Source organism: Zingiber officinale, unplaced genomic scaffold (genome assembly GCF_018446385.1).
Source record: "Zingiber officinale cultivar Zhangliang unplaced genomic scaffold, Zo_v1.1 ctg158, whole genome shotgun sequence".
NCBI classification, from domain to species: domain Eukaryota; kingdom Viridiplantae; phylum Streptophyta; class Magnoliopsida; order Zingiberales; family Zingiberaceae; genus Zingiber; species Zingiber officinale.
In genome coordinates, this window is record NW_024589852.1 from 1 (window position 1) to 15096 (window position 15096).

The 15096-nt window shown below is 38.4% G+C and overlaps 2 protein-coding genes across 3 annotated transcripts; one reads left to right on the top strand and one right to left on the bottom strand.

Annotated features, from left to right (window-relative positions):
• The first annotated feature begins 320 nt into the window (after positions 1-320).
• Positions 321-9436, top strand: LOC122036413. Of its 2 annotated transcripts, XM_042595712.1 has the most exons (6): positions 321-980; positions 1251-1444; positions 1813-2035; positions 2804-2923; positions 3754-4527; positions 5628-9436. In XM_042595712.1, the coding sequence occupies exons 1-6, from the start codon at positions 336-338 to the stop codon at positions 8730-8732; spliced, it is 5061 nt and encodes a 1686-aa protein (XP_042451646.1). In that variant the 5' UTR covers positions 321-335; the 3' UTR covers positions 8733-9436. The 2 variants fall into 2 exon arrangements, with proteins under 2 accessions (XP_042451646.1, XP_042451647.1); XM_042595713.1 differs by lacking the exon at positions 321-980 and having other exon boundaries at positions 1307-1444; positions 1799-2035.
• A 788-nt stretch (positions 9437-10224) lies between these two features.
• On the bottom strand, positions 10225-14875 carry LOC122036412 (putative disease resistance protein RGA3). The gene is made up of 4 exons (XM_042595711.1): positions 11371-14875; positions 11021-11275; positions 10702-10942; positions 10225-10622 (listed from the first exon to the last, which is right to left on the bottom strand). Exon 1 carries the CDS (start codon positions 14811-14813, stop codon positions 11376-11378), a length of 3438 nt encoding a protein of 1145 aa, XP_042451645.1. The 5' UTR covers positions 14814-14875; the 3' UTR covers positions 10225-10622; positions 10702-10942; positions 11021-11275; positions 11371-11375.
• Between the last annotated feature and the right edge of the window lie 221 nt (positions 14876-15096).

Sequence of the window (15096 nt, forward strand, 5' to 3'; positions counted from 1 at the left end):
CTTCTTAAAATTGTATGACCCTCAGTACATTTGTTACCAAATTCAACAAAGCTGGGGAAGGTGCAGTAGATATCTTAGTCATTTTATATGTTTCTTTTTACCAATGATTAGCCCTGTCTTTTCTCCTTCTCACTGCAAAAGAAATAAAGGAATTGCTACATTTGTCTAACATTAACTTGTCTGGAATTTTGCACTTTCCTTCATCTTCGTGTTTTCTTAACCTTTTGAACTTTAGTTTGGTTTTGATAATATATGTTACAAATCTGAGTTTTTGTTCTGCTTGCATATTCATCTGTTTCGTATCTGTATTTCCTGAAATGATGAGGATCACTTAAATGAACATGTTTTCAGATACTGTTATGAAGGAAAAATCTCAAGCATCTCTCTTCAGGTCAGTTCTGAAGTGCATTCCATATTTGATTGAGGAGGTTGGTCGCAGTGATAAAATCACTGAAATTATTCCACAACATGGCATAAGTATTGATCCTGGTGTTCGTGAAGAAGCAGTACAAGTTATGAATCGCATTGTACGGCATCTTCCTCATCGTCGTTATGCTGTGGTGAGAGGGATGGCTACCTTTATACTGAAACTCCCTGATGAATTCCCTCTATTAATTCAAACTTCACTGGTCCGCCTTGTGGAGCTTATTCGGTTGTGGAGGGCTTGCTTGTCTGAAGAACTGTTGGTAAATGATGGTCAAAACATTAAGAGATCAGGTCTTGGAGGGGAGAAAGTCAACAGATCTCCATTTTTTCAGTCTGCAGATCTGTCTGATTTCAGGACAACAGAAGTTGATGCTCTTGGTCTTGTTTTCCTCAGTTCAGTCGATGTCCAGATAAGACATACTGCATTAGAATTACTGAGATATGTTCGTCTTTTAAGAAATGATATCAGAGACCTTGCAGCAAATGAACGGGCAGATCATAAATTTTATGAGCCAGAACCAATTTATGTCATTGACGTGCTGGAAGAAAATGGAGTGAGTTTTTCTCACTGTCTGCTTGAATATTTTCTCCTATTTTTGCAACTAAAATTTGGATGGACAAAGAGAATTATCACCATTTATTGTATGAAAAAGTGAAGAATAAATACTTTTAGCGAATTTTTTCTTTACATTTGATTGTATATCATGTTCGTAACAGTGACCTTGATAAAAGAGCTTTTAGCAGTAAATAATAAAGAGACCTGTCTATTTATGTTAGCTTTAACACTTGCTGGTTTCCTTGATTCAGTTTTTGTTTGGTTACAGGATGATATTGTTATGAGTTGCTATTGGGATCCTGGACGCCCATTTGATTTGAGGAGGGAATTTGATCCAGTGCCTCCTGATATAACGCTGCAATCCATTCTTGAAAACCCTGATAAAAACAGATGGGCTCGTTGCCTTAGTGAATTTGTTAAGTTTGCTTCTGAACTTTGCCCAAATTCTGTTCAAGAAGCAAGGTAAGATACGATTATCTAGCTAGGATGTTATATACTTTCATCTTTTTTAGCATTTCAATTTTTAAGTTGTTGTTGATGTAAATCTTCTGTATATGCAGCCTGTAAATATCATTTCAAACAATCTTTTTTTTTCTTCATATTTAAGCATTTTCATCTGAATCTTGTAGTTAGACAACTTAGTTTTATTGTGTATCATTTACATATTATGCTTCCTGCTAATAGCATAAACTGTCTTATGTATGTCTTATTGTTCTACTTTATATTTAGCCATTTTTTGAACTTATTTCTCTAATTTTTCTCCCTAGCATTTACGCTCGTGTTAGTAAATTGTTAGGTAGTTTGATATTCATCCAGGACTAGTTTTTCAGGCTGGAAGTTATGAGGAGGCTTGCGCTTGTTACACCAGTTGAATTAGGTGGGAAGGCCAATCAGTCTCAAGATGCAGAAAACAAACTAGATCAGTGGTTAATGTATGCGATGTTTTCATGTTCCTGTCCTCCTGATAACAGAGAAGAGGGTAGCTTTGCAGCGGCTAAGGAACTTTTTCATCTTATTTTCCCGGCTTTGAGACATGGCTCTGAAACACATGTAGTAAGTTAAAAGAATATGCCCACTTCTTAATGTTACCTTTGATGGCAAATTTATTACCTTGTCTAGGGATGGGCAATGGGTGCGAGCTTTGCCAGTTAATACTAATTTGTCTCTGATGTGCTTGTTCCAGTGATAGATCATGATACTTTATGTCCCTTGCAACCATGGATTTGCTTTATTGAAAATGGGATCGGAAGATTCTCATTTATAATCATCTAATTGCTAATCAGCTAATTGCCTAATCATCTTAGACCCATGGTTTCCTTTTGTTGTTGTGTCCTACTATTTTTCTAAGGCATGTGGGTTTTTATTTTGACACATTGATCTTGCCTCATTTCCTGGATTTGTTTTTTCTTGCATAATTCTGCTTTAGTTCTTCAACTTCTGCTTCGCCTCTGGTCTTCAACTATTAACTTTTGTTAGTGCTTTGAATTATGCCATCCTTTTGAATTCTATTATATATCTCTTTTCTGCCTCTGCTTCTAGTTTTCACCATATTCAGGCCTCTATATCTATAGCAATAGCTCCTTGATTCGCACACCTAGTTCACAATGGAATTGTGTGTGCATCACCGAATAGTCTGTTTTAAAAAGCATATTGATGTTAGGCATGTCATAGCCTCTGGAAGAATTTGATCTAATCTTCCATACGTTTAATGAAATTATTAAATTTTAAGATTGATACATTGTACCACACTCCTGCATTTGAGAATTGGTCTAATGGGACAGGATGGTAACTAATGGTGGATTTACTTCATTTCTTGTTTAGCAAGCAGCTATTACCGCTCTTGGTCACTCAAGCTTGGAAATATGTGAAACAATGTTTGGCGAGCTTGCAACATTTGTTGAAGAAGTTTCATTAGAAGCAGAAGGCAAACCAAAATGGAAGGTACATCACCAACTTCATGACAATTCATTTGATGTGTTTATGAACCATTTGCCAAACATGTTGATAGCACTAAGAGGGAAGTCCTTTGTTTATATATACTCTTTGAAGCATATCAATTTGTTTCTTGATTAGTTGACTTACACTTGTTTTGGTTATTGTAGCTTTTGTGTAGTTTATTTCAAGTTCTTCGTTAAGATTTGCATAATCTCTTGGGCAATGCACATAATTTGACAAATTTACCATCAAAATTTAGATAAATCCAATGTAGATTCCTCTTTTCATGGTTCAAGAATGTTATCTTGGTTCAGCTATGCATGGTCAGCCCACATTATGCTAGTCACTATTTTTACATTAATTTTCATTTTCTCAGTTTGGTTTTCATTTGTGTACCTTTATCCGATCATATTGAATTGATTAATCATATTAGCTGCTTGCATTGCACAGCCGATTGGATGAAAACACTTCATTAAGTAGTTATCCGCTCATATACCATTGGTTGCTGGCCTATACTAGTAATAACATGCCTCATTTACTGTATCTTGTTTCTTATCTCTTCTCTGAACAATTTACTCGAACCTTTTATCTTCCCTGGTTGACCATTGTCGAAGTTTCATTTAATTTATATCCTGGAAGTCATCAATTCTCAAAATGCTGGCTGCTATTTGGCGACCATGTAGTGAGCTTTCAATTACTAGTTTATTTTAGATTGCTTAGGCGAGGTAAATTTTTAATATTGTTATTACTAATTTGATATTGGAATTGGAAAAAAATTTCTGGTGCTGTTATGCTACATCAATTTCTTTAACTACAATTAAATTGCATGTGCACAGAATCAGAAATCTCGCCGTGAAGATTTTCGGATACATATTGCGAATATCTATCGTACAATTGCTGAAAAAATCTGGCCAGGGATGCTTATTCGGAAGCCTGTTCTGCGACTACATTTTCTGAGATTCATTGACGAAACATATCGCCAGATAAGCACGCAGATGAGCATGTCAGCAACTGACAATGTTCAGGAACTGCTGCCACTTCGTTATGCATTAGCTTCTGTTGTAAGATATTTAGCTCCAGAGTTTGTTGAATCAAAGTCTGAGAAGTTTGATGTCAGAACTAGGAAGAAGCTTTTTGATTTCCTGCTCAGTTGGTGTGATGAAACAAACAGTGAAAGCAGCAATGATTATCACAGGGAGGTTGAGCGTTACAAGTCAGGACAGCATATTAGATCAAGAGAGTCTATAGATAAATTTTCTTTTGATAAGGAGGTAGTTGAACAAGTGGAGGCTGTACAATGGACCTCCATGAATGCAATTGCCTCTCTCTTGTATGGACCTTCTTTTGATGATAATGCGAGGAAGATGAGTGGTCGCGTTATATCTTGGATCAACAATTTATTTATGGAACCAACCCACCGTGCTCCATTTGGTTATTCGCCTGTGGATCCTCGAACTCCATCATATTCAAAGTACATAGGAGATGGAGGTCGGCTGATTGCTGGACGAGATAAGCACAAAAATGGACATCTCCGGGTCCTTCTAGCAAAAATTGCCCTAAAAAATCTTTTGCAAACAAATCTGGAGTTATTTCCTGCTTGCATTGATCAGGTAGTTTCATTTACATATCTGCCTTGTCATCTTAATTTATATTCAGAGTTCAGTAGAAGATCAAAGAGATGAATGCTTTAAACAAAGTAAACAAATTCTGCAACTCTATTTTTTTCCTTGTTAGTCATAGGTTTAATTCTTATGTTGAATTAGTTATATGTTGATTCATGCCCAACTTAAATTCAACCTATTAATAGTTTCGATTCAGTTTGTTTTTGTTGGTGTTTTGAAGACTCAGCACAAGCATTTGTCTTTATTCTTACCAATATTTCATATTGATCACAAATGATAAAAAAACACTAAGCAATGTTAAAAACGATGACCACTAATTGTCCGATGTTATTATCATCAAACTGTTACAATTCATGACAATGACTTTGAATGCTTGGCATGAGTTATCAGATGTGAATCTTAACTTTCTAGTATAGATGTGAAACACTCAACATATAAGCATATCGAAACTAAAACTAATGTCACCGTGGACATTGCCAACCAAGAAGTGAATTACATATTTCCCTCAGATTTTGCTTTTAGACTTGCCATGTGTCATTAAAACCTAATTCTGTGTCCTTTTGTAAAGTTTTGCTGGCAAGTTTGGCCAATTTAGTTTCTGCATTTAGGCATGAATGATTTCATCCTGTGGGGTAGTTGCTATGACATTCTTTGCACGTTTGATCAATGGGTGAGCTGCTAGCCTTCAGTGAGTGCATGCCAATTTGATTTTGATGTGGCTTCTAAGTTTATTGATGCTATCTTATGAGGTTCTTGAAGTTCAGGCCTTGTGTATATGTTTTAAAAATATAAATGATTGTTCATTTGTGTAGATGCTTCCAGTTATCTGTGTGATTATATTGTGGCTCTCGTGAATACATTGCTCGGGCAGGATGCATTTTAACTAAGTTATAAGTTGAGCTATATCTTCTCAATGTGGAAAATTAGGGATCTCTAAGAAATTAATGCTGTGGGTTTTAACATGTATTTGCATTTTGCAATATTTATTTTATTTTATGGTTAAGTATTTATTTATTCATTTGGTTGTATCCTGTTTAAAATTGTGAGCCTTTTCCAAATGTTTAACTAATCTTCTTTCCATGGTGCAGTGCTATTCTCCAGATTCTTCAATAGCAGATGGTTACTTTAGTGTACTAGCCGAGGTCTATATGTGCGAAGAAGTTACAAAATGTGAGATTCAGAGACTACTAAGTCTAATCCTCTACAAAGTAGTTGATCAATCCAGGCAAATTCGTGATAATGCCCTTCAAATGTTGGAAACCCTTTATATACGTGAGTGGGCTGAGGATTATATTGAAGGTGCAGGACGCTACCAGGTGTCAGTTGTTGGCAACCTTCCAGACTCTTATCAACAATTTCAGTACAAACTCTCCTCAAAACTTGCTAAAGACCATCCTGAACTTAGTGAGCTTCTTTGTGAAGAAATTATGCAACGTCAGCTTGATGCAGTCGACATAATTGCTCAGCATCAGGTTCTAACTTGCATGGCTCCTTGGATTGAAAATCTGAACTTTGTGAAACTTTGGGAATCTGGTTCTGGTTGGAACAAAAGACTGTTGAAAAGTCTCTATTATGTGACGTGGAAACATGGTGATCAATTTCCTGATGAGATAGAGAAGCTATGGAATACAGTTGCTTGCAATAACAGGAACATTGTTCCAGTCCTTGACTTTTTGATCACTAAAGGGATCGAAGATTGTGATTCTAATACATCAGCAGAGATAACAGGAGCATTTGCTACATATTTTTCTGTAGCCAAACGTGTTAGTTTATATCTAGCACGTATCTGTCCACAACAAACAATTGATCACTTGGTATGCGAGTTGTCACAGAGAATGCTGGAGGAGATTGAGGAACCAGTTAGGCCTAGCAAGGGTGATCCTATGGCAAACTTTATTTTGGAGTTCTCTCAAGGACCCACAACTGCTACTCAGGTTGCAACAATTGCCGACAGTCAACCTCACATGTCCCCGTTGCTTGTTCGAGGCTCCCTTGATGGCCCACTTAAAAATGCGAGTGGTAATTTGAGCTGGCGGACTTCAGGAATAACAGGCCGTAGTATCTCAGGCCCATTGAGTCCAATGCATCCTGAAGGTAACTTGGTTCCTCCTACCACTGGCAGATCAGGGCAGCTCCTTCCTGCACTTATGAACATATCAGGCATGAGCTTGTCAGGGCCATTGATGAATATTCGAGGCTCAACTGGCAACTTGAGAAGCCGCCATGTATCTCGTGATAGTGCAGATTGTTTGATTGATACACCAAATTCTGGCGAGGATATATTGCATCCTGGTAGTATAATTCAAGGGATTAATGCCAGCGAACTCCAATCAGCATTGCAAGGACATCAACAGCATTTACTTTCCCGAGCAGACATAGCATTGATATTGCTTGCTGAAATTGCCTATGAAAATGATGAAGATTTTCGTGAACATTTGCCTTTGCTCTTCCATGTTACATGTGTTTCCATGGATAGTTCAGAAGACATAGTTCTCTTGCATTCTCAACATCTTCTTGTCAACTTACTTTATTCACTTGCTGGAAGACACCTAGAACTATATGAGGTTGAGATCAGTGATGGAGAGAATAAGCAGAAAGTGTTTAGCCTAATAAAGTACATTCAGTCCAAGCGTGGCAGCTTGATGTGGGAGAATGAGGACCCGACTCTTGTGAGAACTGAGCTCCCCAGTACTGCACTGCTTTCGGCACTTGTCTTGAGCATGGTGGATGCCATTTTTTTCCAGGGTGATCTACGAGAGACATGGGGTGCAGAAGCACTCAAGTGGGCAACTGAATGCACATCTAGACATCTTGCATGTCGTTCACACCAGATATATAGGGCTCTACGGCCTAGTGTGAAAAGTGAGAATTGTGTGATACTTCTCCGCTGCCTTCACAGATGCTTGGGTAATCCTGTTCCAGCTGTTCTTGGGTTTGCAATGGAAATTCTCTTGACATTGCAGGTAATGGTGGAAAATATGGAGCCAGAGAAGGTTATTCTCTATCCACAACTTTTCTGGGGTTGTGTTGCTATGATGCACACAGATTTCGTGTACATTTACTGCCAGGTGCTTGAGCTGTTTTCCCGTGTAATTGATAGGTTGTCCTTCCGTGATCAGACAACCGAGAATGTACTATTGTCCAGCATGCCACGTGATGAGTTTGACATCTACAGTTGTGACACAGCAGAGATTCACAGCTTGGAAACGAGATCTGGCCGAGAATCTTTGCCATCTGAGAGTGGGAAGGTCCCAGCGTTTGAAGGCGTGCAGCCTCTTGTGCTGAAGGGACTTATGTCCACTGTCAGTCATGATTCAGCGATCGAGGTGCTATCTCGAATGACTGTTCCTTTTTGTGATTCCATATTTGGGAGCCAGGAGACACGACTTTTGATGCACATTACAGGTTTACTTCCCTGGCTCGCCTTGCAGCTAACCAAGGATCCAGTTTCCACTGACTCAGTTTCACCTCTTCAACATCAGTACCAGAAGGCTTGCTCTGTTGCTTCTAATGTTTCCTTCTGGTGTCGTGCAAAAGCATTAGATGATCTTGCTGAATTGTTTTTAGCTTATTCTCGTGGTGAAATAATTTCTACTGATGACCTATTTGCACGTGTCTCTCCGCTTATCTGTTCTGCATGGTTCCCTAAACACTCATCTTTAGCATTTGGCCATTTGCTAAGGTTACTTGAGAAGGGCCCTTTGGCGTATCAGCGAGTGGTATTATTGATGCTCAAAGCATTCTTGCAGCAGACACCTATGGATGCAGCCCAGAGTCCACATGTTTATGCTGTTGTGTCGCAACTTGTCGAGAGTACACTGTGTTGGGAGGCACTTGGTGTTCTGGAAGCTCTTTTGCAGAGTTGTAGTAGCGTTAGTGGTGGATACACGGATGATGTGGTATTTAACGAAAATGGTTATGGTGCAAGCGAGAGAATCTTGCAAGGTATTCTAGTGCCTCAGAGCTCGTTCAAGGCTCGAAGTGGACCTCTTCAATATTTAGCAGGATCTGCATTTGGCATTGCATTTGCAGCTCAAGTTGCTGCAGGCACAGCAGATGGTAGTTCGTCAGCTAGAGAGACAGCACTTCAGAATACTCGCTTACTTCTTGGTCGCGTGCTTGACAATTGTGCGCTTGGTAAGAAGAGGGATCACAAGCGCCTAGTTCCCTTTGTTGTCAATGTTGGAACCTAAAACATATGGTACTGGCAATTTTCCACGACAACTGTATATATAATATTCTCATAATCCACGAGTTGGATGATAGTGATGCGCTGAACCATCATTTTCTTGAATGCCCAGCAAGTGAAATTAAGGAGCATCATCTTGCCATGCAAATTTTGCACACATTTGAGAACTTGAACTCCCAACCCGGGATGTGCTCCCTACACACTGAATGCCGCATGGAGACCCAACTTAAAAGCTTGACATTTGCTCATTGAAGTGTGGATGATGCGCGACAGTGACTCAGAATCCGTTTCTTTATTAATCCTTTCTTCCAATTCCAGCATCTCATTGTAGCTAGCAATCATCGGCAGGCCTCTTCCTTTCCCTAGTTACTGAATTTGTAATTGTTTCTGTTATCCTAATGTCTACATGACATGCTGCAGTCCTGCAATTTGGAACCTTGTTGCAATTGTACGCATCATGAAAGTGGCTCCAGTCCATGATTTGTACCGTAAAAGCTGCATGGGAAAGAAGCTCGGAAGACCACGTTCTAAACAGGTTAGCACCAACACGGGGGTTTTTTTTTTTTAATTTTTTTTACTTGTATAGATTTTAGAACATCGTAAATGTAATATGATGTCATCCTTCCAACGATCACTTGCTTTGCTAGATTTATTGGATGCTTTAATCTCTTATTGGAATATGATCACTATGAACTATTGTCTTCAACACATTTTTGTGCACAATTTCTTTGCATCTTAGAAAGTCCCAGACAAGATCCAAGAGTAACCGTACTAGAGCCTCAAATTCATCGATTTGTGTGTTGTTGACATGCACGAACAACAACCCTCTACACTAGCGAACCAGCTAAATAAAATCTCCAGTAAAAGCCTTTACACTAAAAATTGGAATAGTGAATATTCAAGCATGTGCCAAAGTATATTTTTCACGAGGACCTTCCCACCACTCAACATAGCAATCCAAATAACCACGTCGATGTTCCCGTGTTCTAACCACGCAGTCACGAATTAGACCACCTGATTCCGCTTAGAAATAGAATTAAATCTATCTAGTTCCATTAAATACGATTTATAAACAAAATAGACAGTATTATATTTTAGCTCATTCTACGCGTAGTTATTTTGATAAATTAATATTTGGAAAAAAATATTAAAGTCCTTTTTAATCTGCATATTTTATGTTCCACTAACATGCTTGCACGTCATTGATGATTTACATATTTATATTCCTACTTATGAATTCCGATTACTAAACAGCTGTTTGTGAATATTTGACTTATTCAATGCTAACTTAATTAATTTCTGTTTAGATTAGCAGTGTGTTTATCGTGTCTATATTTAAGTAAAGTCTAGCTGCTTCCATTAAATATGGTTTAGTAAAATAAACAACTACATCCTAACAACATAATCATACCTCAAGCTGAACAAAGAAGATTTAACTTAGACATCATAATTCTTATCATATGGAACTTAACAAAAGAATAAATTTATTCCCTGGCTATTTCATGTCAAACATAACCTGCACCATCAACTAACAAATTGTTTGTGGTTCGAAACACGGATAAATAAGATTCATATTTCATGTCAAACAAATTGTTTGTGGTTCCCTCTTGACTACTACTGCTCGGGACTTTTTTCATGGGCTGTCTCTGCATGATCTTGCAACGGCAATCTTCCATCAGTTGCTCGTCTATTTCGATAAATCTCTGAGACGTCGGCGTGTAGCTGATTGTCAAACCAATCCATTGGATTCCTCAACCCAAGTGATGGCTAAGAAACATATATAATGTACGAAAGGGACATGTTGAACGAATACTAAATCCATTACATCTAGCTGAATAGCCTTAGTCACTGATAAATAAAATACAACAAAAAAAATAAAAGACATACACGAATCCTGTAAAAGAAAGAAAGAAGAAATTATTAGTGCAAAAGCTATAAGATTATAGAAGATGATTAAGGGATAAGTGACTTACAAGACGAATTTTCGTAGTTCTTAACTCCACTATGTCGATGAGACTGCACGGGTACTTTTTAAATCAATATGTTTAGAAAGAAATGGTTTCTCAACACACCAACACTATATATCAAATGCAAGAAAACAAATACAAATTGTATGGTAGAAATGATTAACATGAAAAATACTTGCACCTAGTAGCTTTTATTTACCAACATGGAAGACGGCAAACACACGTGAAGACTTCAGATGATATGAACCTGACAGAAGAAAAGAAGACGATCATTGCAGGAACCATATGGTTTATGCATATCGATTATGAGAAGGAAGCGACTTACATGGGTGAGATGAACTGCTTCAATTATACAGCATACTTCATAATAAGCTGCTAAACTATGTAAAAATTGCATAACCACAACTATTTTTTTTTCTTGAACACCCAAGGGAAGAGCGGCTGTTCTGAACAAACAATCTTGCAACCAAATGTAGAAGAAAGCAAATGCAAACAGCACTATAGAAATCACACCTTGCGCTGAAACAGCTTTATTCACCAATACAATTAAACGCAAACGGATACTTCTACTGATACAAACCTGCAAAAACAAGCATATGGTCATTGGAAAAACATGAGGTTAGAACTTACAAGGAGAGGAGGAAAAGCGACTGATTTAGCAGATAGAAGAGTTACCTTTCTCAATTAGAAGGAACGTGTGGATCATACATGTAGGGATCCTTGGTATAGCGTACATATTCTTTTCCAGAATATGTTGTGACTTTGACAATAGGAATTTGCTTGATGATGTCCCAATTCTCGTTGCCCTCAAGACAGGTCTTCAGTAGTTGCAGGCTGCATTGCATCTCGAATTTTCTGAAACTCCTGTGAGTGCTCGATGTGTTGTTATGCTGCTCGATCAAGGCCGATAACCACAGCGGGAGCTGTTCCATTTCCTTTGAACATATCAACACCAAATGCTGCAGCTTGCTAAGATTCTCCACGCACTCCAAGTTGGGACAATTATTAACTTCAAGATATCGTACTGATGAGATGTTGGATATCTTCTTCAACCCACTGCCATTTGTCACCTCGAGCTTGTACGCTATGGGGAGATCAATTATTTCTCTTAGCTCATACGTTTGGCGCAGGTACAATTCGTTGAAGTTGGTGGCGCGGTAGAGAACTGCAGGAAGAGCTCTTAGCTTTGGACAGTCGATGAGAACACAATCCCTGAGACTTGGAAACAATTTAACTGAAACTGGTGTTCCATGACCAGTTAACTCCTCTACTCCATCGAAGGTCCACTCCTCCCATTTAGGCATGTCTTCGAATTGGATCAGTTCAAGTTTGGGGAAGGCAGAACTTCTTGATCCGAGGAATTGAGAACCGATGGTGATTAGTGCGCTTGCCTGTTCAATACTGAGGTACTTCAGCTGGGGCAGTGTGCCCAAGGGAGGGAGCTCTGTGCAGCATGGCAAACCACGTAGATTCAAATATGCCAAGTTTGGAAAAGATTCAGCCAGGGAAGAGGATACAATCCAGCTCGGGAACTGTCGTCCAGGATACTCATCGAACTGAAGGTCTACTATGCTTGATGAAGGCTGAGACATTTCATTGCATATCCTCTCGGCGTTGCTAATTTGCTCCTCGCTCCATCCTTTTTCTTCTTCCTCCTCCTCGTCCTCCTCAGTTCTGTCTTCTGTTTCGTTGCCTGCTTCTTGTGCATCCTCATTTTCATTTTCTTGTTTGAAGCCATCATCACTGCCATCCCCCTTCTCATTGCGTGCATCTTCATCATCATTGCCGCCAGATGCTGACTCTGAATCGACTGTTTCATCGCCGCCTCCAACATTAGCTTCTGATTCATCCTCCTCGTCTGTATCATCCTCTTCTGGTTGCATCCAACCAAGCATTAGCTGCTTAAGGAACGGTTTGTCTGCAAGTGCAGAGGCTCCTCTTTCTGCCCTCTCAAGCCTGAGAATGCTTATGCCTCTCAATTTGGAGAGATTTTTCAGCTCTTCCAAGTCACAGCCTTCTTCAGAGGTCGAGTCATTCTGGCCCACCAGAAATCCCTTAAGATTATAGAAATTTCCCAGTTTTCCAATTCCCTTGGGCACATAAGTCAGAAGTGGAGTATCGCTCATGTCAAGACATCTTAGATTATGCAACATAGTGATGGACTCAGGAAGTCTTTCCAAGTACTGACACTTCGATATATTTAGAGTCTGAAGATTTACAAGTTTCCCAATAGTCTTTGGAATCTCGCGAATATTTGTACCATCAAGATCTAAATATCTTAAATGCAACAAATCCCCAATGCAATCCGGAATTTTTTCAATGGATGTGCTAGTGAGATCCAAAACTCGCAAGCATGATAATTCTTGCAGTACACTATCTTCAATAGTCTTAGTTTTAGGGGAGTCCATGAGAATTAAAGTTCTCAAACAACCTTGTTTTAGAATCTGAGAGGGTAACACTAGCTTGGGTCCCATATTAGAGATTGACAAACGGCGAATCTTTATATTATCATCTGTTTTGAACTCTCTACCATGTCGATATAAAATCCCTTCCTCTCTCATTAAATGTGCACCGAGAGACCGGAAGTGATCATGCATAGAAAAGTAATCCTTGGACACATCAAAATTTGCATCAGCTTCCAAGAGGTTCCTCCATATTAACTCCCTATAGATCTCCTCCCCTATATCTTCCATGGTTTTTTGTTTTTCAGTTGGAAGATCATTCCTCGACTTCTCTTGCTCATCCATAATAAGACCTTCAGCTACCCAAAACTGAACAATCTCCTTATAATACATGTCTTTTTGATGGTACAAAGAGCAATAGAGGAAACATTGTTTTAATGTAGATGGTAAATCTTCATAACTCAAGTATAAAGGCCTTAGTTCTTCTTCAATCTGGTCCATCTTCCATGCATCGCTTTCAAGAACCTCCTCCCATTTTGCTTTATTTTGCTGGTATAGAACCCCTCCAATAGCTTTAATTGCAAGAGGCAATCCATCACATTTTTTAACAAGTTTAATTCCTATTTCTGCCAAACTTGAGATCTCATCTTCTTCCTCCCCGCCTTCAAACACCAAATGTTTAAGCAAATTCCAACCACTTTCTTCATCCATTTTTTCAACTGGGTGAATATATGATGGTTTCATTTGTGCTACAACCTTTTCTTTTCTAGACGTAACTAAGATTGTACAGCTACTTGCACTTTTAACTATAGGTTTTCTCAAGATATCTATCCATACAGTTGCATTCCATACATCATCTAGCACAATGAAAGTATTCTTTGTGAGAATTGTCACAAGTTTATCCTCTAATTCTGCTTTACTTTTGCCTTCAAAGGTTTCTCCTTTGGTTTCATTTCCTTCCTCAAATCTAATCAACTTCTTTAGTAAATCAGTTTCAATGTAGTTCTTAGAAACATATAACCATTTTCTATTGGGAAAGTTCTCTTTGATCCTTTCATCCTCAAATATTTTGCTTGCTAGAGTGCTCTTTCCAATTCCCCCAGTCCCCACAACTCCAAAAACACGAGTTTTTTTTGGGTTATTCTCGAGTATCAAATTAATTAGCTTATCAGTAGCATTTTCAATTTGTGACCCAATAATATCTCCTTCTATTTGTAGGTGAGATGTTTCCCGTCCAAATTCTCTGTGAGCATTTTCAACAGGTTCTTTCACTGCCTGATCTAAATTATTTTTTATGAAAGAATCATTTTTCAGAGCTTCCAATCTACCATTCAATGCAATAATTTGATTGGCAACTTCATGACGATATCTAAGACAGCGAAAGCATGAAAAGAGATAGCTGGAAGGGATGCTTACAGTTGATGACCCCGATGAGGCTTGAGCCCTTAATACTTTCCCTCCTTCGATCATACATAGATCAATAATATCATCAGCATCATACATAATATCTTTTAACTTCCTCACCCATATATCAATTTCATTATTTCCCTGTATCTTTCTTTCTGCCTGATGGAGATAACCATTGATTGTCCTTAGCCTTCCTTGAAGAGTTTTGATCTCCTTATCAACGCCAAGCACCTTGAATATCTCTGCCTCCACCATGTCTGCTGTGACTTTCATGACTCTTGAGACATAAAAATCTAAAACCATTGCCATTGTTGGTAGCTTGTTGATAGGAGAAGAGAGGAAAGGGCTTACAAGTTGTGGGTTTGATATTTTCGCATGGAGAAAAGTGATGCTTTGATGAGCATATATAGGCAGTTCACTTGAATATATTTAAAAGAAATAATATAGTTACAATTAGTGACGGAGAGTCTAAGATTTATAAATTGAGTGGTTTGTTGTGGACGTTGTTGCTGGGAGGGGAGGCTTTACCTATACGTAGTTGTTGATATTTTTTTATAAATTATATTCTTATTTTTTTTAATAATATGGAACT